The sequence below is a fragment of the Coregonus lavaretus genome, assembly GCF_964263955.1.
Source record: "Coregonus lavaretus genome assembly, contig: HAP1_SCAFFOLD_715, whole genome shotgun sequence".
NCBI lineage: Eukaryota > Metazoa > Chordata > Actinopteri > Salmoniformes > Salmonidae > Coregonus > Coregonus lavaretus.
In genome coordinates this window covers 197,901-220,397 of record NW_028159597.1, presented here as the reverse complement: position 1 = coordinate 220,397, position 22,497 = coordinate 197,901, and the positions used below count along the sequence as shown (strand labels likewise).

At 44.5% G+C, this 22,497-nt stretch overlaps 2 protein-coding genes across 3 annotated transcripts; one reads left to right on the top strand and one right to left on the bottom strand.

The window, feature by feature from the left end:
• The first annotated feature begins 6,417 nt into the window (after positions 1-6,417).
• On the top strand, positions 6,418-14,769 carry LOC311122667 (nuclear factor erythroid 2-related factor 2-like). The gene is made up of 5 exons (XM_084197004.1): positions 6,418-6,609; positions 10,649-10,924; positions 11,889-11,981; positions 12,339-12,521; positions 13,128-14,769. The coding sequence occupies exons 1-5, from the start codon at positions 6,568-6,570 to the stop codon at positions 14,376-14,378; spliced, it is 1,845 nt and encodes a 614-aa protein (XP_084053130.1). The 5' UTR covers positions 6,418-6,567; the 3' UTR covers positions 14,379-14,769.
• Positions 14,770-17,044: 2,275 nt separating this feature from the next.
• Positions 17,045-21,736, bottom strand: LOC311122665 (heterogeneous nuclear ribonucleoprotein A1-like). Of its 2 annotated transcripts, none has more exons than XM_084197003.1 (11): positions 21,649-21,736; positions 20,664-20,780; positions 20,419-20,565; positions 20,124-20,334; positions 19,921-20,010; positions 19,741-19,809; positions 19,595-19,651; positions 19,007-19,135; positions 18,760-18,885; positions 18,603-18,675; positions 17,045-17,121 (listed from the first exon to the last, which is right to left on the bottom strand). In XM_084197003.1, exons 1-10 carry the CDS (start codon positions 21,652-21,654, stop codon positions 18,620-18,622), a joined length of 1,008 nt encoding a protein of 335 aa, XP_084053129.1. In that variant the 5' UTR covers positions 21,655-21,736; the 3' UTR covers positions 17,045-17,121; positions 18,603-18,619. The 2 variants fall into 2 exon arrangements, with proteins under 2 accessions (XP_084053129.1, XP_084053128.1); XM_084197002.1 differs by lacking the exon at positions 17,045-17,121 and adding an exon at positions 17,783-18,495.
• Between the last annotated feature and the right edge of the window lie 761 nt (positions 21,737-22,497).

Here is a 22,497-nt window from a genome sequence, read left to right as displayed (position 1 = left end):
TTGGCCCAAGCAAATCTCTTCTTATTATTGGTGTCCTTTAGTAGTGGTTTATTTTCAGCAATTCGACTTTGAAGGCCTGATTCACACAGTCTCCTCTGAACAGTTGATGTTGAGATGTGTCTGTTACTTGAACTCTGTGAAGCATTTATTTTGACTGTAATTTCTGAGGCTGGTAACTCTAATGAACTTATCCTCTGTGGCGGTCCTCATGAGAGCCAGTTTCATCATAGCGCTTGATGGTTTTTGCGACTGCACTTGAAGAAACGTTCAAAGTTCTTGAAATGTTCCGTATTGACTGACCTTCATGTCTTAAAGTAATGATGGACTGTAGTTTCTCTTTGCTTATTTGAGCTGTTCTTACCATAATATGGACTTGGTCTTTTACCAAATAGGGCTATCTTCTGTATACCATCCCTACCTTGTCACAACACAACTGATTGGCTCAAACGCATTAAGAAGGAAGGAAATTACACAAATTAACTTTTAAGAAGGCACACCTGTTAATTGAAATGCATTCCAGGTGACTACCTCATGAAGCTGGTTGAGAGAATGCCAAGAGTGTGCAAAGCTGTCATCAAGGCAAAGGGTGGCTATTTGAATAATCTCAAATATGAAATATATTTTGATTTGTTTAGCACTTCTTTGGTTACTACATGATTCCATATGTGTTATTTCATAGTTTTGATGTCTTCACTATTATTCTGCAATGTAGAAAATAGTAAAAATAAAGAAAAATCAATGAATGAGTAGGTGTTCTAAAACTTTTGACTGGTACTGTAATTCCACGTTGTCACGATTTTCTTCGAAGCTGCCTCCTCTCCTTGTTCGGGCAGGTTTCAGCGTTCGTCGTCACCGGCCTTCTAGCCACTGCCGCTCCTCATATCATCATTCCATTTGTTTTGTCTTGTTTATTACACACACCTGGTTCATATCCCCTCATCAGTACCTGTATAAGTGTTCCCTCTGCCCCCTTGTCTTTGTGTGTGATTGTTTATTGTGGAGGGTAGAGAAGCTCGGTGGAGCTCCATGTATTTTGTATCGCCGGGATATTTCCCCATGTGCCTTGTTATTTCTAGTGTGCCTGTTTTGCGCACTGGAGTGTTTTGACGCATTTCTGCGTAACTCTGTGTTTCGGAATAAATCCTGTTATTCTGTGATTTACCCTCCTGCACCTGATTCCTTTGAAATCACTCATCACAGAATCACACACCCACGACATGGAGTCAGCAGGAGAGGAGCACATGCCTGGAGTTGTGGCGCGGGTCCAGGAGCATTCTACGATGCTAGCCAGCTTGGGAGAAGCGATGGATTGGGTTCTCCAGGTTGTCCAACACCTGGAGAGACGAGGACCCGATCTTTCGGGACCAGCTGAGCGACCGGATCCAGCCACCCATACCCCAGCACCCAGAGGGATTCATATATCCCGACCTAGGGATTTTGACTGGACAGCTGCCCGCTGCCAGGGATTCCTCCTGCAACTGGATCTATACCTCTCGACCATCAACCTGGATCCATCGGAGCGGGAGAAGGTGTCCGCCCTCGTCTTCTGCCTCTCGGGGAAAGGCTTGGAGTGGGCCAACGTGGTCTGGAGTGAAGTAGGAGCCGCGTTGGACAACTACGGGGAGTTCGCTCGCCTCTTCTGGGCCGTCTTCAATCACCTGCCCCGAAGGTAGAGAGGCGGGCGAGCAGCTGTTCCACCTGAGGCAGGGGACGAGGACCGCGCAGGACTTTGCCCTGGAGTTTCGTAGTCTAGCGGCTGGATCCGGACGAGCGGGCCCTCATCGACCACTTCCGGTGCCACCTGCGAGAGGACATCCGAAGGGAGCTAGCCTGCTGGGACACCACGTTGTCAATCAACTGGAGGACATGGCCTTCCGGTTGGACAACCTGCTGGCTTCTAGAGGACGTCCTGGAAGGGGCCTGCCCATTTCATCCCCCCCCAGCCTGGATCACGAGATGATGGAGCTGGGTTGTGTGGCAATCCGGGGGAGTGGAGTGCCACTCTTGTGGCACGAGAGGACATTCCACTGCACGCTGTCGTCAGCGTTCTTTTGGGTCTGGAGGCAGCAGGCACGGCGCTCTCGCGTCACCCCAGGTATCGAACACCCACACTCGTTCAGAGCCAGCTGCTGCGCACTGTACCCTACACATCCACTTCCCTGATTACACGGCAGTTCCCCAGTGTAAGGCGCTGGTCGAATCAGGCGCAGCTGGGAACTTTATGGACAGGTTGTTAGCACAGAGTCTAGGTATTACATTGGTTCCCTTATCCATTCCACTCCACATCAGAGCACACAGTCGACCATTAGGGTCTGGGTTTGTTAAGGAAGTTACAGCACCAGTCACTATGGTTACGCACAAGACCCATCGAGAGCAAGTCACCTTTTCTATTATTGAGTCTCCTGATTTCCCTGTTGTGTTAGGTCTGCCCTGGTTAGCACTACACAACCCCACCTTTTCATGGCTGCAGAGGGTTCTCATGGTGTGGTCGCGAGAGCGTCAGGGTAGGTGTCTATATGTTTCCGTTGGTGCAACCATGGTGGAAAGTCCAGACACTACCTCCACCGTGCACATTCTCCCCGAATACCTTGATTTGGCGCACGTGTTTTCCAAAACGCAGACGACCACATTACCACCTCTTTGGGAGGGGGATTGCGCGATAAACCTCTGGGTAGACGCTGTGCCTCCCGGGAGTCATGTGTATCCCCTGTCGCAGGCTGAAACGGAGGCGATGGAGACATACGTCTCCAAGTCCCTGCACCAGGGGTTCATATGTCCCTCCACTTCGCCCGCCTCCTCGAATTTCTTTTTTGTGAAGAAGAAAGACGGTCTGCGCCCTTGCATTGATTACCGAGCACTGAACAAGGGGACAATATGTTATAGTTATCCTCTACCCCTCATTCCATCTGTAATCGAATCAATGCATGGGGCGCGCTTCTCCAGAGCGCGTACAACCTGGTGCGTGTCCGAGAGGGGGATGAGTGGAAGACAGCATTCAGCACAACCGCGGGGCATTACGAATACCTGGTGATGCCATACGGTTTGATGAATGCTCCATCCGTCTTCCAGTCCTTTGTGAACAAGGTGTTTTTCGGGACATGCTTGGTCGCGGTGTAGTGGTCTACATCGATGACATTCTGGTGTATTCTGCTACGCGTGCTGAGCATGTGTCCCTGGTTCGCAAAGTGCTGGGCCGACTGTTGGAACATTACCTTTATGCCAAGGCAGAAAAGTGTCTGTTCTTCCAACAGTCCGTCTCCTTCCTCGGATACTGCATTACCACCTCAGGCGTGGAGATGGAGGGAGATCGCATTTCAGCTGTGCGTAATTGGCTGACTCCAACCACGGTAAAGGAGGTGCAGTGCTTTATTGGCTTTGCCAACTACTATCTGAGGTTTATCCGGGGCTTTGGCAAGGTCGCAGCACCCATCACCTCTCTGTTGAAGGGTGGGCCGTCCCGGCTCCGCTGGTCTGTTGAGGCTGACAGGGCCTTCAGTAACCTGAGGGTTCTGTTCACCTCAGTCCCGGTACTGGCCCATCCCGATCCATCACTAACAATCGTAGTGGAGGTGGATGCGTCCGAGGTAGGGATAGGTGCTGTCCTATCTCAACGCTCGGGCACGCCACCCAAGATCCGCCCCTGTGCCTTCTTCTCCCAGAAGCTCAGCCCGGCGGAGCAGAACTATGACGTTGGTCATCGGGAGCTGTTGGCTGTTGTCCGAGCCCTGACCATGTGGAGGCACTGGCTCGAGGGGGCGAAACACCTTTTCCTCGTCTGGACGGACAACCGTAACCTGAAGGACATCCAGGCAGCGAGGAGGCTGAACCCTCGCTAGGCCAGGTGGGCCCTATTCTTCACCTGGTTTGATTTTACACTGTCTTACATCCCGGGTACGAAGAAAGTGAAGGCAGACGCGCTGTCAAGGCTGTACGACACAGAGGAGAGGCCCATAGACATCACCCCCATATTCCCGGCCTCCTGCATTGTGGCGCCGGTAGTGTGGGTGATGGACGCAGAGCGGGCGTTACGATGGAGCGGGCGTTACGGACATAGAGGGTGTATGTCTCCTCCTGCTCGGTGTGCACCCAGAGTAAGGCACCTAGGCACCTCCCAGCGGGTAAGTTACAGCCCTTACCAGTTCCACAACGGCCATGGTCCCACCCGTGTATTGACTTTCTCACTGATCTTCACCTCTCTCAGGGTAACACCACCATCCTGGTCATTGTGGACCGCTTTTCAAAAGCCTGCCGCCTCCTTCCTCTGCCCGGTCTCCCCACGGCCCTGCAGACTGCGGAGGCCCTGTTTACTCACGCCTTCCGGCACTACGGGATGCCAGAGGACATAGTGTCTGACCGGTGTCCCGAGTTTACATCCAGGGTCTGGAAGGCGTTCATGGAACGTCTGGGAGTCTCGGTCAGCCTGACCTCTGGGTTTCACCGCAAGAGTAATGGGCAGGTGGAACGGGTGAATCAGGATGTAGGTAGTGGTCCTCTGTAGCTCAGCTGGTAGAGCACGGCGCTTGTAGGGTAGTGGGTTCGAACCCCGGGACCACCCATACACAAAAATGTATGCACGCATGACTGTAAGTCGCTTTGGATAAAAGCGTCTGCTAAATGGCATATTATTATTTATTATTATTATTTAGGTAGGTTCCTGCGGTTCTATTGCCAGGACCGGCCGGGGGAGTGGTCGGTGTTCTTGCCATAGGCAGAATATGCCCAGAACGCTCTCCACCACTCCTCCACTTATCGCCATTTCAATGTGTTTTAGGTTATCAGCCGGTTCTGGCACCGTGGCATCAGAGCCTGACGGAAGCTCCTGCGGTGGATGACTGGTTTCGGCGCGCAGAGGAGATGTGGAACGCTGCTCATGTCCATCTTCAGCGCACTGTGCGTCGCCAGAAGGCCAACGCTGACCGCCACCGCAGTGAGGCCCCGGACTTTGTACCGGGTGATCGGTTCTGGCTCTTGACCCGGAATCTGCCCCTCCGCCTGCCCTGCCGGAAGCTGAGCCCGCGGTTTGTGGGGCCGTTCAAAGTCCTGAAGAGAATAAACGAGGTTACCTATAGGTTATTACTCCCGCCAGATTATTGTATTAACCCCTCGTTCCATGTGTCTCTCCTCAGGCTAGTGGTGGTTGGTCCGCTCCAGGAGTCTGAGGTGCGGGAGGTCCCTCCGCCCCCTCTGGACATCGAGGGGGCCCCGGCATACTCTGTCCGTTCCATCCTGGATTCGAGGCGTCGGATGGGGGGCCTTCAGTACCTCGCTGGGTCCCGGTGAGGGATATCCTCGATCCCTCCCTGTTGCGGGATCTCCGCCGTCGCCATCCGGCTCGCCCTGTTCCGCGTCCTCCTGGCCGTCCCCGAGGCCGGTGTTGGTGCGCTGCTGGAGCTGCGCTTCGGGGGTACTGTCACAATTTTCTTCGAAGCTGCCTCCTCTCCTTGTTCAGGCAGGGTTCGGCGTTCGTCGTCACTGGCCTTCTAGCCACTGCCGCTCCTCATATCATCATTCCATTTGTTTTGTCTTGTTTATTACACACACCTGGTTCATATCCCCTCATCAGTACCTGTATAAGTGTTCCCTCTGCCCCCTTGTCTTTGTGTGTGATTGTTTATTGTGGAGGGTAGAGAAGCTCGGTGGAGCTCCGTGTATTTTGTATCACGGGGATATTTCCCCTTGTGCCTTGTTATTTCCAGTGCGCCTGTTTTGCGCACTGGAGTGTTTTGACGCATTTCTGCGTAACTCTGTGTTTCGGAATAAATCCTGTTATTCTGTGATTTACCCTCCTGACGCCTGACTCCTTTGAAATCACTCATCACACACGTTGACATTTTGGGGGTATTGTGACACAAATTCTCAATATAAATCAATTTTGAATTCAGGCTGTAACACAACAAAATGTGGAAAAAGTCAAGGGGTGTGATTGAATACTTTCCGAAGGCACCTACTACACTGCAGCATTACAGCATTCTGCATGAGATGACTGGGGTAGATTTGTCCGTCAGGTTGATAAAATGGATAAATGTGACTTAAATTGTTGAACATTAGCCCTACTGACAATTGTTGTAATAGCTGTTGTAATAACATTATAACTGTAATTGTTATATTTGTTAAAAAAGTAAACCAAAATGCAATTCTGAGAGGCATAGGCTAATTAGGTTATATAAAGGGCACTTTTAGAAACATGAATCCATGGTGGCAGAGATTATGTATATGTATCTGGAATAAACTTGTAACAAATGTATTGTTTATAAACTTGAAGCAAATGTTACATTGGCTCACGCTGGTCTTATGACCCAATAGGATATTGAGGGGGACGATCCCCGCGCAGCTCTGTCAGAGCCCTTGACTGGTTGCTGCAACTAGTAGGCAGGGCCATCAGACTGCTTGGATTTTCCCGTACATTTTCATACGATTAGAAGCAATATTTCCTTCATAGCAAAAACGTTGCTGCGCCGGACTCCTTGCTTTCGGATAGTCCACCATTTTATATTGCTGTAGATCTAAAGGATTACAAATATTTGTTTTAATATTGGGCTTTGCTTTACGAAGGGACAACTCTCCATTATGATGGAAATTGAGATGCCTAAAATGCACCCTAGTCAACAGGTAAATCATATTTTGTTATTGGCTATATGTATAGGCTATTATGTGAAACCATAGCTCAAGGTTGACCTATAGCCTATTGACACAATGCCAGACTATATCCTTATTGTTGAAAAACTATATTTTATTGGATATTTAAAACGATTGAAATTAAATTATGCCTAATTAAACTTTTCATATGTTACCTGATATTAATAAACTGGGATGTTCAACCCAATGTGCGTTTTCCATTATAATCCTTATATTATTTCATAAGATATTGTTTCGTAAGTTTATGAAATGAAAAGACGGCATCGTAAATATGTTTTCTTATAGACTATCCATAATCATATTTGTGAACTTCTAGTGCTGTAGTTTTTACATTTTTAAACACGGTAGGCTACTACTGCATGTAGCTCTGCAATTTCTGTCTTTGCGCTGTAGTCGACAGACTCGTTCATAGAAAATTCTGCAAAGTCATGGATGGAAGTCTGGCCGGTTCATCCAACTCAATTCCGTGTGGGGGAAAAATAACAGAAAAACATCCGTTTAATTTCTATGTCCATGTGTAATGATACAATTATTGTCAAGTAAAACATATGACAAGTTGACGATGACAAAACTTTTCCCCAGACAGTCTTTTTCTATTAATTTCAGTGCGCTTGTTTTTTGGCCGTCAGAATACCGGCATGCGCCACTAGAGCCCCATAGCGTTATTTCCCGTAAAGTTGCCATCGATTGGACCACCAGTAACCTAACGTAGCAGGCGGAAAAGAAACCTACCATGGACGGTAGAGAAAGCGAGACATTTCACTGGCACATTTTTTTCTAGTCGGGGCCAGTAAGTACCCCAGAGCCAGCTGTTATTGGGTAGATTAGACTCACGCGAGAGAGGGAACGCCCACTTACACAGATTGGAAACTTGACAATTTTTCCAATGGTAAACTGCCTCAGTAAGACATCTTCATTTATCCACCATCTTCGGCCCTACTTTTCTCCATACAACTAACTGATTGCACAATCTAAGGCTGCCCAGCCTGGAATGTAGTTTCTTTTATTTTCCATGACGTAGGCTACACAGGTCCTCTGTAGAGTTAAACTGGTTGTGTCAAATTGACAATATACGTAGGCTTAAGCCTTAGGCTATTCATTGTTATAATAACCCAAAAGTGGTTGTAGTTCTGCAGCTGGCCTTGGTTTTATCAATTAAAGAACATGTTTCCCTCTAGATTAAGACTAAACCTGAGTTTAGTCATGTTTAGGAGGTTAACCTACTTAGTTGTTTTAACCAGATGCATTTATTTTGTGGAAAAATATACTAATCTGACTCCCAAGTAGGGCCGGTATGCTCTTCAAGCAACAGTGTATCACGAAACAACACAGAGCAACATTTTGGGGCGGTTTCCTGAACACAGATTATGCCTAGTCCTGGAAACCCTGTGTCCAGGAAACCGCCCCTTTATGTTTGTCTACTCTACTCTATCTCATTGGGCTGTTGTGTTACTGGAACTTACAATTCCTTTGTTGTTGGAATCTGTGGTTGGCTTATTTTTAAAAGTGCTGTTTATTCACCTAATACATTGGTTTTATTCTGTTGTTTGAGTTGCTGCACATTCTGAGATGGAAAATCCAAATACAGCTACTCAAAGTCTAGCTGTTTGGTTTAAATATATATATATATATATATATATATATATATATATATATTTTATTTATTTATTTATTTATTTTTTATTTACACTAATTTACAGAATCAACCAGGAAATATCAACCGGGAAATGGAGCATATATTTTTACAAACCCAGTTCCTTATTTGTAGTCCAACCCTCCTCTGAGTGACAGACAAAAGGAACTAACATGGTATCTTAGTACATGTATACTATTCAGAAAGATCAGTGAACTAACCAGTGTGTTTCACAGGTATTTTGTGGATAAATACTTTACTCCACCAATATAGTTTATAACAAAATAGTTACTGAGTTATAGGTTGGTCGTTTAGTCCCCTGTAGCTCAGTTGGTAGAGCATGGAGCTTGCAACGCCAGGGTTGTGGGTTCGATTCCCACGGGGGGCCAGTATGAAAAATGTATGCACTCGCTAACTGTAAGTCGCTCTGGATGAGAGCGCCTGCTAAATGACTAAAATATAAAATGTTCAGCCGTTTATCCAAATAATTGACCAAGTAGTTACATCATCTTTTTTGAGACTTCCCAAACAGTCCATGAAAGGGGCCTCGAAAGGGAGGATCAAGTCATTTGTGAATGTACACAGATCACTCATCTCTGCATGAATGGTGTTTTGAAGTTTTCGTTGACGAACATGAAAAGCTTTTTCAAGATTTCTTTACTCTTCTAGACAGTAACTGATAGTTGTGGGTGGTTGTGTGGGTTAGGGGCTGTGTCACATGGAGTCAACCCGATGTGTTTGAAAGGGGAAAACATGGGCGACCAGCACAAGAGGCGCCTTTATCCAGCAGCTGAATGGACCGTTTAGGCTATTCTTCATCCTCTCCAGAGCCATAATGTATTACGGATGGTTTTGTGTAACTCACTACCAAGATTAATAGTGAGACTTACTGCCCTAACCAGACCTTGTGACTTTAAAGGCTTCAGTGGTCACGGACTAATGCTGGCTATGACGTGATACCCACGAGGCAATTAGGGTTAAAGGGTTCTCAGCAGCACTGCACCTCTATGTAGAGAGAGAGAGAGATTTTTTACATTTACATTTAAGTCATTTAGCAGACGCTCTTATCCAGAGCGACTTACAAATTGGTGCATTCAACTTAGGATAGCCAGTGGGACAACCACCACTGGGGGGGTGTCAACATTTGTTATACATATTTCTGAATTTAAAGATAATAGGCTATGTGAATGATAACAATTAAACATTGTTTTGGGATTTTTGAATTTATAGTGGCCATGTTTAACACTTGATTTGGTCCACACAGTTTTACAACTCAATTACTTCTGCTCATTTCATTTACATGAGTTATCTATGTCGAAATCGATCAGTTGTTAACAAATAACACCAAGCTCAGTCTTACCAACACCACATCCTCTTTACATTCCCTTCCACTTTGTTAGTCATCTGATCTGTCCCTGTTTACTTCCTCTCTCTGTTCTGTTTATGTGACCCAGTCTCTCTGAGAGTATAGTTTACTTATTATCCAGATAAGTAAGAAATAGACACATCCGCAGAGCTTTCCTTGTGACCCTAATACGTTGTGAAACGTTTCCTTCTGTATATAAGGTCTGTGTAATGGATGTTAAGAGGCCCAAGGAAGACCAGCACAGTTTATCTCTGGACATTCCTGACTGAACAGGCAGGCAGCTAATAAGCGCCAGCCTCTGAGAGGTCTACCAGGAGGTCCTAGTGGTGTTGCCATACACCAGTGGGGACATTGTAAGAACTTTCAACATATCTTTACCAAACCTTCCTTGCTAGGTCTCAACCTGATATGGTTCTCAAAATACATTAATGTGGTGCAGTGCGGTTTATCAAATGAACAAATAAAAAGTAGAAAAAAAATGGTAAAGTCAATAGTCCCGCACATGCGCGGAAGGTTCAGTTTTTTTAGCTATCTGGAAAAGGCGTCCCAATGTTTTCGGCAAAGCAGCCGCTCCGTAAAACGTAAACCACATATTTTAATTTCAAGCTGTGTCAAATGAACTTTTCTCCTCAGAGTGATCAACGATTTCATTCGTTTTTTGTTCTGAGCTAGCGACATTACATTTGACCTGCTGTCCTTTATTTGGTTGAGAGACTAATCAAGAGAGTCACCAGCTGAGAGGCACATCTCCTCTGTGGGTGAGAACCTAACTCTGGGGAAATGGAGAAGTGCATCTATTATTCATACTACTTCTTCCTCATTATATTCTTGCTAGTACTGTTGTCGTCAGACACCCAGAGGGATGGGGTGTGGCACTGGAAAGAGAGCCAGTCGCCGTACTCCTTCACAGCAGGGAAACGCTTCCTCGTTCCTCCTCACCAATCTCCTTCTCATCTGGTTGCAGTCTGTGTGGTGCTTTGCGAGTTCCAGTCTAACTTGTTGTCTCTTGGCAGGACATGGACCTGATCGACATCCTGTGGAGGCAGGACATAGACCTGGGCGCGGGGCGCGAGGTGTTTGACTACTACCACCGTCAGAAGGAGCACGAGCTGCAGCGGCAGAGGGTGCAGGCGGAGGAGAAGAGGCTGCAGCAGCAGAGGGTGCAGCAGGAGGCCCTGCTTGCTCAGCTGCAGCTGGACGAGGAGACAGGGGAGTTTGTGCCCCGCCTTGCACCCAGCGGACAGCCACTGCAGACGGCTACCTCCGCTGCACCCTCTCAAGTCACACAGGTACCGTACACACACAGCTGTCAGTCATGTCAGGGGCTGGCCACTCCCCTCCCTGCTCTGTAGCTAGGTAACTACCTCATCCAATGTAACTAGGGAAACACAGGTGGCTCTGTAGCTAGGTAACTACCTCATCCAATGTAACTAGGGAAACACAGGTGGCTCTGTAGCTAGGTAACTACCTCATCCAATGTAACTAGGGAAACACAGGTGGCTCTGTAGCTAGGTAACTACCTCATCCAATGTAACTAGGGAAACACAGGTGGCTCTGTAGCTAGGTAACTACCTCATCCAATGTAACTAGGGAAACACAGGTGGCTCTGTAGCTAGGTAACTACCTCATCCAATGTAACTAGGGAAACACAGGTGGCTCTGTAGCTAGGTAACTACCTCATCCAATGTAACTAGGGAAACACAGGTGGCTCTGTAGCTAGGTAACTACCTCATCCAATGTAACTAGGGAAACACAGGTGGCTCTGTAGTTTTGCATTAGTGAATTTGGCTGTTTAGAAACAGCTCTGTGAAGAACTTTGTCTAAGGTAGCGCTCTGCTCTCTGTGAAGAGCTTTGTCTAAGGTAGCGCTCTGCTCTCTGTGAAGAACTTTGTCTAAGGTAGCGCTCTGCTCTCTGTGAAGAACTTTGTCTAAGGTAGCGCTCTGCTCTCTGTGAAGAACTTTGTCTAAGGTAGCGCTCTGCTCTCTGTGAAGAACTTTGTCTAAGGTAGCGCTCTGCTCTCTGTGAAGAGCTTTGTCTAAGGTAGCGCTCTGCTCTCTGTGAAGAACTTTGTCTAAGGTAGCGCTCTGCTCTCTGTGAAGAGCTTTGTCTAAGGTAGCGCTCTGCTCTCTGCTCAAATTCTTACCTATTCTTTAGCAAATCAGGCATTACAAACACAATGTTGAAATGGATGCAGTGTTAGAATAGAGGGCATTTAGATGAAAACCTGAAGTGCTTTGAATCTTTGCTTTCAGGATGTCAGCTTCACAGTAGATGGGGATGCCATGTCATTTGATGAATGTATGCAGCTGCTGGCAGAGACATTTCCTTTGGTAGAGGCAACTGAGGTAAAAATACAGACATTCACTATTACCTTAAAAATATGCTTCCAGCGATTTTTAATTAAGGGCTGAGGGGGTGTGGTATACGGCCAATATACCACGGCTAAGGGCTGTTCTTATGCACGATTGGCCATATACCACAAACCCCTCGAGGTGCCTTATTGCTATTATAAACTGGTTAGCAACGTAATTAGAACAGTAAAAAGTAATTTGTTGTTATACCCGTGGTATACGGTCTGATATACCATGGCTGTCAGCCAATCAGCATTCAGGGCTCAAACCACCCAGTTTATAATGAACAATATATAATGTTGTATGTAACTGTCTTTTACAGTGTTTCCCCTCCCCTTGCTTGTGTTGTAGACTACCTCTTCCTGTCTGGACGCCCCCGTAGCTCCAGCCCCCAACAGCAGCCACATCATGATGAAATCTGATCCGCCAGCTTTGACCCAGCCGCCCCTACTCCCAGCCCCACTGCCCCCACAGAGGACCTCCCCAGATTTGGAGCTGGCCTGGATGGAGCTTTTGTCCCTCCCCGAGCTGCAGGTACAATACGCATCTTCTACCGCCTCAATGGCACGGTGCTCTATGGTGTAACCAACACCCAAAGAATGTATGGATGGCAGCAGCCAGATATGCATGAGAGGACATACTCACCTTTGTTTGAATGGGACGCAGTGGAAGAAGAGACAGCTCGGCTAATTCCACTGTGATCAGGTTTCACATAGCACTGTTGCACTCAGAGCAATGGGAGGGAAGCCTCAAAAAGGTGCGAAGCTGCTTGTGTCCTTGGTAGAACATAAATAGCTTCTAATGCTTAGCAGTGGGTGAAGGTAGGACCATGGAAACAAGCCAGAAAATACTTTACTTACAGTACAAATACAATGCGGAATTTCATACAAAAATGTTTGTCTAATTTAGGAATCCCACTTTATTTTCAATATTGAACCTGTGCAAAGTTTCGGCTACTATTGGGAATAAAATAGAAAGGTTTGAAACCAAGGTTTAATAAATGCTTAATAAAACACTGAACAACAGCTAGTCCATATGATGGTTCTATACTGCATATTACATTAACGTTACATCTTGATGTCTGATAAACTGCATTGGGTTACTGGATTTGTTTTGATGCTTCTGAATCTTGTTTTCCAGCAATGCCTGAATATGGAAATGGAAAACACACAGGAGCAGACCGGAGGATATCTGCCCACTAACACCACCCCCGAGGTGCAGGGTCCAAACTACAGCTTCTACCCACTGCCCAACCTGGAAGAGGTGGCGTCAAACACAGCAGATGTCTGCCCACCTGAATTCATCAACACCTTTGAGGAGAGCTTTCCCAACATGGCTCCACTGGACCATCTCAGTCAGATGACCCTGAAGGCTCCGGACCTCAGTACTCACTTCAGTGCAGACACTTTCTGTGACATATTTTACCCAGATGTTGTCAACACAAAAGTGACCAGTGTCACCCTGCCTTGTGGCCAAGGAAATGGAGGTAACTCATTGGCAGAAATACCAAACAAGCCTACTTTTACACCAATGGAATTACAGGACCTTTCTCCTGGAGATACATTTGACAGAGACATCAAACCTGAGATAATGACAGAATGTCCAGATTCTGATTCAGGTGTGTCTGTGGAAGCAAGCTCATATTCTAGCTCCCCTGAGAAATCCGTGTGTGGGGACGGCTCCTTTGGTGGCTACAGCGATTCAGACATGGAGGAGATGGACAGTAACCCTGGGAGTGCACAGTCTGACTACTCCGAGATGTTCTCACTGTCTTTCCAACCAGATGGCCTGCAGCCACCTCTTTCCGTGTTACCTCAGCAGCAGGACAAAAAGCCCAAACACGGCAAGACTGAGCCAGATGACGAGACTGGCCACAGCAAACCCCCCTTCACCAAAGACAAGAAGAGGAGGCGCTCCGAGAAGCGTCTCTCTAGAGATGAGCAGCGAGCCAAGGCCCTCCGGATCCCCTTCACCGTGGACATGATCATCAACCTGCCTGTGGATGACTTCAACGAGATGATGTCCAAGCACCAGCTCAACGAGGCCCAGCTGGCCCTGGTCAGAGACATCCGCCGGCGGGGCAAGAACAAGGTCGCTGCCCAGAACTGCCGCAAGCGCAAGATGGAGAACATCGTGGAGCTGGAGTATGACATGGACTCGCTGAAGGAGGAGAAGGAGCGACTGCAGACAGAGAAGACCAAGAACGACAGCAGCCTGCAGAATATGAAGCAGCAGCTTAACACCCTGTACCTGGAGGTGTTCCGTCTGCTGAGGGATGAGGAGGGAAAGCCCTACTCCCCGTCGGAGTACTCCCTCCAGCAGACCACCGATGGCACAGTCTTCCTCGTTCCCCGCATTAAAAAGACATTTATCAAGAAAAAGGACAACTAGCACTTCTCCGCTTTACTACTTGGTACAGCATTAGTAGTAATAATAATAATAATATGCAAAGAACAACTTTGTAGTTGCTTGGCTTTAAGCGTTTTAGTAAAACAGCAGAACTGTTATATAGTTTTTGCCTACTCTTCTTGAATCTATCATAATATTTCAGTTATTTTGTACTGTTCTTCTATTTTCCTCTGATATTGTCTGTAAATACATTATTTGCTATTGAGATATGAAAATGTGTATTGTATATATCATGTTTTAGTATGCTAATTATATTGTTGCAATCACTGTTACTTCAAAAGTCTGTTTTATAAACTTTATGCTGATTTGCGGCTCCATTTATTTTGTATGTCCTGACTCTCGTGCTTTATAATGAAATAAACTATTACATTTAGTCAGTTGGTCTCTTGCTTACTATTCAAATTGGGCCGATTTAAAATGTACGCCTTTCCTACTCACTTCTCAGTAGTTGGTGTTCAGACTAACAGACTTTCAGTGCATTTATGTAAAACCATCCCTTTATATTTAGTGTACCTTTTAATTTCAATTTTCTCAATAGACTCACTAGAATATATGGAGAGAATGATTCAGAATATTGGAGATCAATTAAAGAAAGCCATGAAAATACACCCATATTCGACTCCTGTACAGCACCAATTGGTAGATTTTTAAAAATACTCTGATCTTGTATATTATTTAGGGTTAGGAAAGTATTTATGAATAATACAAAAACAGGTTTGGAGAGCCTTTACATACTAAATATATTGGTGAATCAAAAATGGTGGTTAGATTTATCCTGAAAGTTGCCATATTCAATTGTTCAATCCATTAATTATTGGAAGGTGAGAAAAGTGTAGAATAGGGGTTGAACACTAGTCCTATAAATCTACGCTAATAATCAAGGAACTGTGATGACAATGGTCCAGTCATCGTGAACCTTGTGCCTGGCTCCAGGTTTACACTGCTACGTATGGTATACGTTCCATAATGATTGAAATAGGCTACATGTCCTAAATTATTGCACAACTTGTAATATGTTGGCCTAATATGATTCACTATTGCTAGTGATCATCAGGAACAACCACACGAACATGACAGAGGAAAGAAAAGGTAGACTAACGACATAATGGAATGATGCAAAATGTAAGCAAACTAACACTAAAGTGACAGTTATAAATGTATGTGGGTATAACTGATGGTGGCTACCGATATTGGCTAATATTTAACGCAATACAAATTGTAAATAATGTGAAAAGTCCGGGCATATAATTAAAACATAGAAATCATAAATCAACTCTGTAGGTTTGGCGCTATACCGTCATTTGCGCATGGCTACATACACATATAGCTTGGGTCTCTACATTTCATCCCTTGAAGTTAAAAGGAAATACAATTTACATTCTAAATAATGGCACACCATTTCATAAACGTCACTGTGGGAAAGCTGATATGCTTCAGTTTGCTGGCATTTGTTTTCAGCGATCATAACGTAAAATAGATGTAACTCAATTGTCATTTATATTTAAAATCCCCTTATCCAAACGGCTTACTCATTTACCTAGTTCTTATTAATAGCGCTTATCAATTTGTAAATTACAGGCATGGAGAACGGTGTTATTTCTGTCGGAAAATAAATGTAGTAGATGCTGTTCCACTTGGAACCGACAGGTTGCTCGACCTTATTCACCTTTACGGTGGTGGAATTATTAGGGAATTAAATCAAGGTCAGAATACGGTGGATCTGTAGACACACCTCCATTTCTAAATATCTCCACCCCGAAAGAATAGCTGGCTGAGACATGCGTTACCTCATGCTTAAATTCAAGGTCAGAATAGACAGAGAGAAAAGTGCATAAAAATTGAATGATGTATGGAATATTATGACCTGAATCCTTTAATTCTATAAATTGTGTGTAAGCCAAAACCATTTGAGGACATGGTTCCACCGGCATTTATTCAGTTATGCAACAGTGTACTCCATTGTTCAGCTACACTTCAAAAGGTCCACTGGACAAACACTCACTGCCCTTGCCTGGCTACCCAGGCTCCTTGATCTGGCCAGTTTCTTCTGTAGCGAACGACAGAGCAGTGGAAGAATACATGAGTAATCCGGCTAGCACTGCACATTGTAGTATCAATCAAGCCTTCTCCACCCTCTATCAAACCAATCTTTCAGAGGCAAACAAAACCATCACTGTTCATGCAAATAAAATCACTAATTCCTTTGAGAGATGTCTTTATTCAATAAACACATGTATTGAATAAACATGCACAAGTATTAATTTATTCAAACTAGAATATGATACTTAAAATTGTCTAACCAAGGGTTGAAAAATCACCATCCTTAATTGAGCTACTTTTTAATGTTACTATTAAAAGCTATACATTAATATTGAAAAGTTGTATAAAAACTACACAGAGCAAAATATCAAAATACATCTATAGTGGTGTAAATTAGTGTTAATTTAAGCATGTTCTCTGCAGACCTCCAGAGATCAGTGAACTGTGCAAGAAACACATGAGATCCTTCAAAATGACCTCCCAAATTGAGTGAATGGTACACTTTCACTCTCGGAAGGGATTAGACTCAATAGCATTTGTTCTACCTTATGAGTGTTAGTGCCTTGCATAACCTTACTGTATACTTTTGAGAAATACTGAAGTCTTACCCATCCAGAAATCTCTCCATGTAACCGTGTCATTAGAGATTTTCAGCCCTTAATAGTCGTAATGCTTCTTTCCCGATCTGTAAATCAAGCAAAGTGGTTACTCTTACCTGCTCCATCTTTACGTTACCACAGCTTGTGAAATACTCACTTCCCCTTTTCCCCCTGTAAGGTCTGACAGCTAGTAAGAACTTCCTGGTGATCTTTCATATCTGACTCAACAGGATCTCCGAGTGTCCAGGAACTCTAGTCTTTCTTCGCTAGCATCGGCTGATCTTGAACGGTATAGCTAGCCTTGGGAGGGCTGATGCTCACTACCAGGCAAGACAACAATGCAAGCTTTTCTCCAAGGGTTGCGGCTCTCGGTGCTGCCTTCTCTTTCCTCTCACAACATGCTGACTTGTCCACTGTGCTGGGGCTGAAGAGGTCCTGTCTGGAAAAAGTAATCTGCAATCTTCCACACTGACCTGCTGAGGCTCAACTGAAGTAGCTTGTAGCTGTAACAATCCTACAAGTGCAATGCTGGCTAGGTGATGCGTGTGCCTCTCCCTAGAACTAGCCAACACTCCCTTTCCATCCAGCAAGATATATATATATATTTTTTTACATTTCAAAGAAGTTCAGAGAAAACAAAACATTCTGAGGATATTGATTTGCAACACTTGATTAGTGATTACGGACATGAAAAAGAATCCAATCCTTCAAACTTTCTCTGAGCCAATGACGCACTATACTTCAAAAGACTTTACTACACAACTTTATTTAACTTATTTCCACTTTTCAAAAATATTTTAACAATCTAGAATTCAGTTTACTGCATACAAGTAGTGTAAAACATTTCCTCAAATTGTTTTCTGCACTACTTATAACCACTTGTCACACTAATGAAATTACTGAAATACATACTGTTCTCGAAATACAAATAATAATACACTTGATATGGAGAATCATATTAAACTTCAGAGAGAAAAAAAAAAAAAAAAAAAAAAAAAGGAGGACAGCTCTAGCCAATTTGAGGGCCTGATGCGTCTACGCCCTTTTGACAGAACCAAGTTCTTCAAAACGACAAAGATGAGAAGACCAGAGAAAATCTATCAATCTACAGCAAAATAACGTAGGAATATTCAAAAACGGACTGGAGTTAGGAGTAAAAAAAAAGATTTAAAAAAACACTTTCTGATTCCACAGGCACAATACATACACTTCAGATGCACAAAAGGAAAAAATATAAAGTGGGGGAAACATCTACCACAAAGGAAGGTACTAGCTACACTCTTTCACTTTGTAGCTTGCGTACAGTCTTTTTTTAAGGATTAGTCTCCCGTTAAAGCTGCGGTAACTTTCTGACTTCTGTTCCTCTTAAATGCTTTCAGACGACTGCCTAAAAAAGTACAGTAACCTGCAGCTTTCCTGGTAAATCCTTGCTCATCTCCTCTCCTGCTAAGAATTGAAGCCTGTTGAATGGATACAGGATAAAACAAATTGTTATTCTAGCGTTGCGTGGGCTCATGCTGTACTACACAGTCAGGGTGTGCACAGTATTTTTCCAAATGGAACTTACCCTAGCGTTTTAAAGTATCAATAACGCTGAGAACCGTAGCCGCCGCCACTTCCACTTCCTGAGCCATAGCCACCTGGAATGAACAATGATTGACAGATGAGTGTTGTGTCATCAGATAGGCACATCGTCTCATCCAGCTCAGGGAGAGAACACTCACCTCCATAGGGGCTGGCAGAGTTTCTGCCACCAAAGTTGTTTCCCTTCATGGGGCCATAGCTGGATTGCTGTCCTCCGTAGGTACCAAAGTCATTGTAATTTCCACCTCCTCCACCACCAAAGTTTCCTAGCGGTCACAGAGATTTGCTTTTAGAAGATCTGACATCAAATTCAATTACCGTGGGTTACTGTGAATGCAGCTCAATGAACCGATCACAATATATCCTGGCTAAAACATGCGTTTGTACCTCCCAAGTTGCCTCCGTCATTGTAGTTATCATATCCTCCTCCCTGGTTTCCATACCCAGGACCTCCTCCCCCATAACCCCCCCCACCACGTCCACCACCGTAGCCTGGTCCTCCACTATAGTTCCCACCTGCACAGAACAGGTTACAAAACAGAGTACTCCGATCAGAACGGGTTACAAAACAGAGTACTCCGATCAGAACGGGTTACAAAACAGAGTACTCCGATCAGAACGGGTTACAAAACAGAGTACTCCGATCAGAACGGGTTACAAAACAGAGTACTCCGATCAGAACGGGTTACAAAACAGAGTACTCCGATCAGAACGGGTTACAAAACAGAGTACTCCGATCAGAACGGGTTACAAACCGACCACTCAGATCAGAACGGGTTACAAACAGACCACTCAGATCAGGACGGGTTACAAACCGACCACTCAGATCAGGACGGGTTACAAACCGACCACTCCGATCAGGACAGCGACCAAAAGCAGAGCACTCAGATTTGAGCAAGCTCTCTTCTAGTGATGCAGCTTTGTGTCCCCCCCCCCCTCATCTGATTATCCACTAAACGGTATAGAAACATTTACCATCTCCCTCATATCCTCCTCTTCCTCCATAACCTCCTCTTCCTCCACCGTAGCCTCCTGTAACACAAGATCAAATGTTTACATTTATTGTGTGATTACCTGTTCTTAAGTTCCATGTCAAATGTAAAAAAAAAAAAAGTGCTTACCTCGTCCAAAGTTGCCGCCACCAAAGTTGCCACCTCTACCCATGAAGTTCCCAGAGCCACCACCCCTACCTAAAAAATAGAATGGCCCAATATTGACAATGAAGCGCATTCTATATATGTGCTTCTCTAAAACAGTCACACATTTGTACAAGCAGTATAAAGATTGGTTATTACGCTTACTCCTCTGATTGGACGCCTCCATCATTTCCTGTTTTGAAAGTGCTTTTCTGACTTCACAGTTGTGTGTGTTTATTGTGTGGTATTTTTGAGCTGAAAAGAAAACAAGAGAAAATACTTAAACGGAATGTTTACTGATGTTTCAAATGACAAATTCAAAACTGCAAAAAAAATGAATAAAAAAAAATAAAAATACCCAAACATACCGACTATTTTATCCACAGTGTCATTGTCATCAAATGATACGAAGCAGAACCCCCTCTTCTTCCCAGTTGCGCGTTCCTCCATAATGTCAATGGTCTCGATCCTCCCGTAGGGCTCAAAGTACTCCCTGATGTGGTCCTCCTCTGTGTCCTCCTTGATCCCCCCGACAAAGATCTTCTTCACCCTCAGATGGGCGCCTGGTCTGTTGGAGTCCTGAGACAGACAAGCAGTGAACACACACCCGTCACACCTCCACAACAGCAAACGCACCTGAAACGTCAAGCAGACTTTGCTTACCTCTCTCGACACAGCCCTTTTAGGTTCGACAACACGCCCGTCCACCTTATGAGGGCGAGCTGCCATGCAGGCATCAACCTCCTCCACACAGGAGTATGTCACAAAGCCGAACCCTCTCGAGCGCTTGTTGTTTGGGTCCCGCATCACCTACAGGAAACCAACGTATTAGCTTACATTACTTTAACAATTTGTAAACACTAGACACTTGTGTGTAAAATCAAATTGCGAGCGAAATGCATACATACCACACTATCTGTGAGGTTTCCCCATTGTTCGAAATGGATCCTTAAACTTTCCTCAGTGGTTTCAAAACTGAGGCCCCCAATGAACAGCTTCCTGAGCTGTTCTGGCTCCCTAGCTCCCTGTTAAATTATTCAAAACAGGAATGTATGTCACACATAACAATGCAACTATATAGACAACAGCATACTATCTTTTTACTAAAATTGTACAGTACACTTGACTCCAATATATACGTGTAAACGTTCTAATTTCACACCGCCCAAAGGCAGAACTACTGCATTAGAATGCAATGCGCCAGCCAGGCTATTTAAATGGTTACAGGCAGAGCCTTATATTGAGAATATTTATATAATGCCCTGGTTATGGTTATTGGGGGGTACAGTAATCAGCTCTGCCCAATGTCCAACAGCAAGACAGACTTATGCTGATAAAAAAAAAAACACATAACATTTTAGGAGAGATAGTGTAACCATCACATTAGCCACGACTCTGGAACATTCTTGGGGAAACAACAATTCGCCATTTTGAAAATATTATTTAATATACTTTATAATGCAAATACCATTTATAGTGGGTAAATTCCTTTATCAAGTTAAATACATGTAACTACTACGCCTACTACTAGGGCTAGGCGTAGCCTGCCTTACATTTTAAGGCCTATACCGTTATTATACCGGTAGCTATGTATCCCAACGATACATTCAAGCGCTTGCCTACAAACCAAAATGTATGCAACATTGAAACCGTAGCCCTCTATGACTGGCATGATGCAATTTGATAGCCAAATGTTCAGAGACGCATCTGTGCTAGCTAGTTAGCTAACGTTGCTTCCTAAAAAAAAATGCGGTTAGAATGCGCACCTTTTATTGTTGCTGTAACATTATCAAAATAAAAATCTGTTTGCTCCAAATACACTTTGCACTCTGTTACGTTCATCTCAAATATACAGAGATTGATAAACATTAAATATATTTATAACATCATCACCTCCATTTTGCAGCTCCTTGGTTCTGAGAAGACAGCCAGCTACTGCACCACGTGATTAGAAGTCTGCGCTTGTGCAGCGGTTATAACTGGTCCAGGGTCGGTTCTTGTCGTTTTATCAGAATAAACCGGATAGGGAAAGCTGATTTAAAGTCAGTTCAGTATGTTTAGAAACTGAGGTCCGTTGTTTATAGAGAGCAATAGTAATGGAACAGATAGAACATCTTTGGTAATGTCGTCTTTTTGTAGGAACTAACTGCGCCTTTCTTTATGCCTCAGTGACTCTGCCATGGCTCGTTGGCCAATGCCTATGGGGAAATAATGGGCTTTTGGATTGTTAGAAATTGCGTAATTCAAATCTGGTATTGGAATAAGAATCAAGAGATCTTCAATCCAAGCTTAATTTATTATATGCAAAATGTATGTATGATAAGTATGAAGGTTCGTATATACGGGTCCGCTGAGATACCACGCAGGGCACTCAGAGAATTAAAAAACTGTTTACAGGTTCTTTTCTCAAATACTCTGACAGATAGTTCCCACCTCTTCTGTTGGCCAATCAGAGTAAAGGACTGAGTGTGGTTTAGACTTTACTCAGCCAATCCGTTGGTTCACGGGTTAGTCCCACCCCTTGGCGCTCCACCGTTCCCAGGCATAATAACCTGCGGAGTCAGCACCCAAAAGACACCACTCCACTGTACTCCATGTACCCACGTTCAAGGACGGTTTCACAGACAACAAAGAGAGAGTGTTCGTATCTGTAAGAAATACAAGTCTTATCTGTCCTACCCCTAACGTTCCTTACATGAATAACAGCCTGTTATATGAAACAATTTATATCAGTACAGTTCA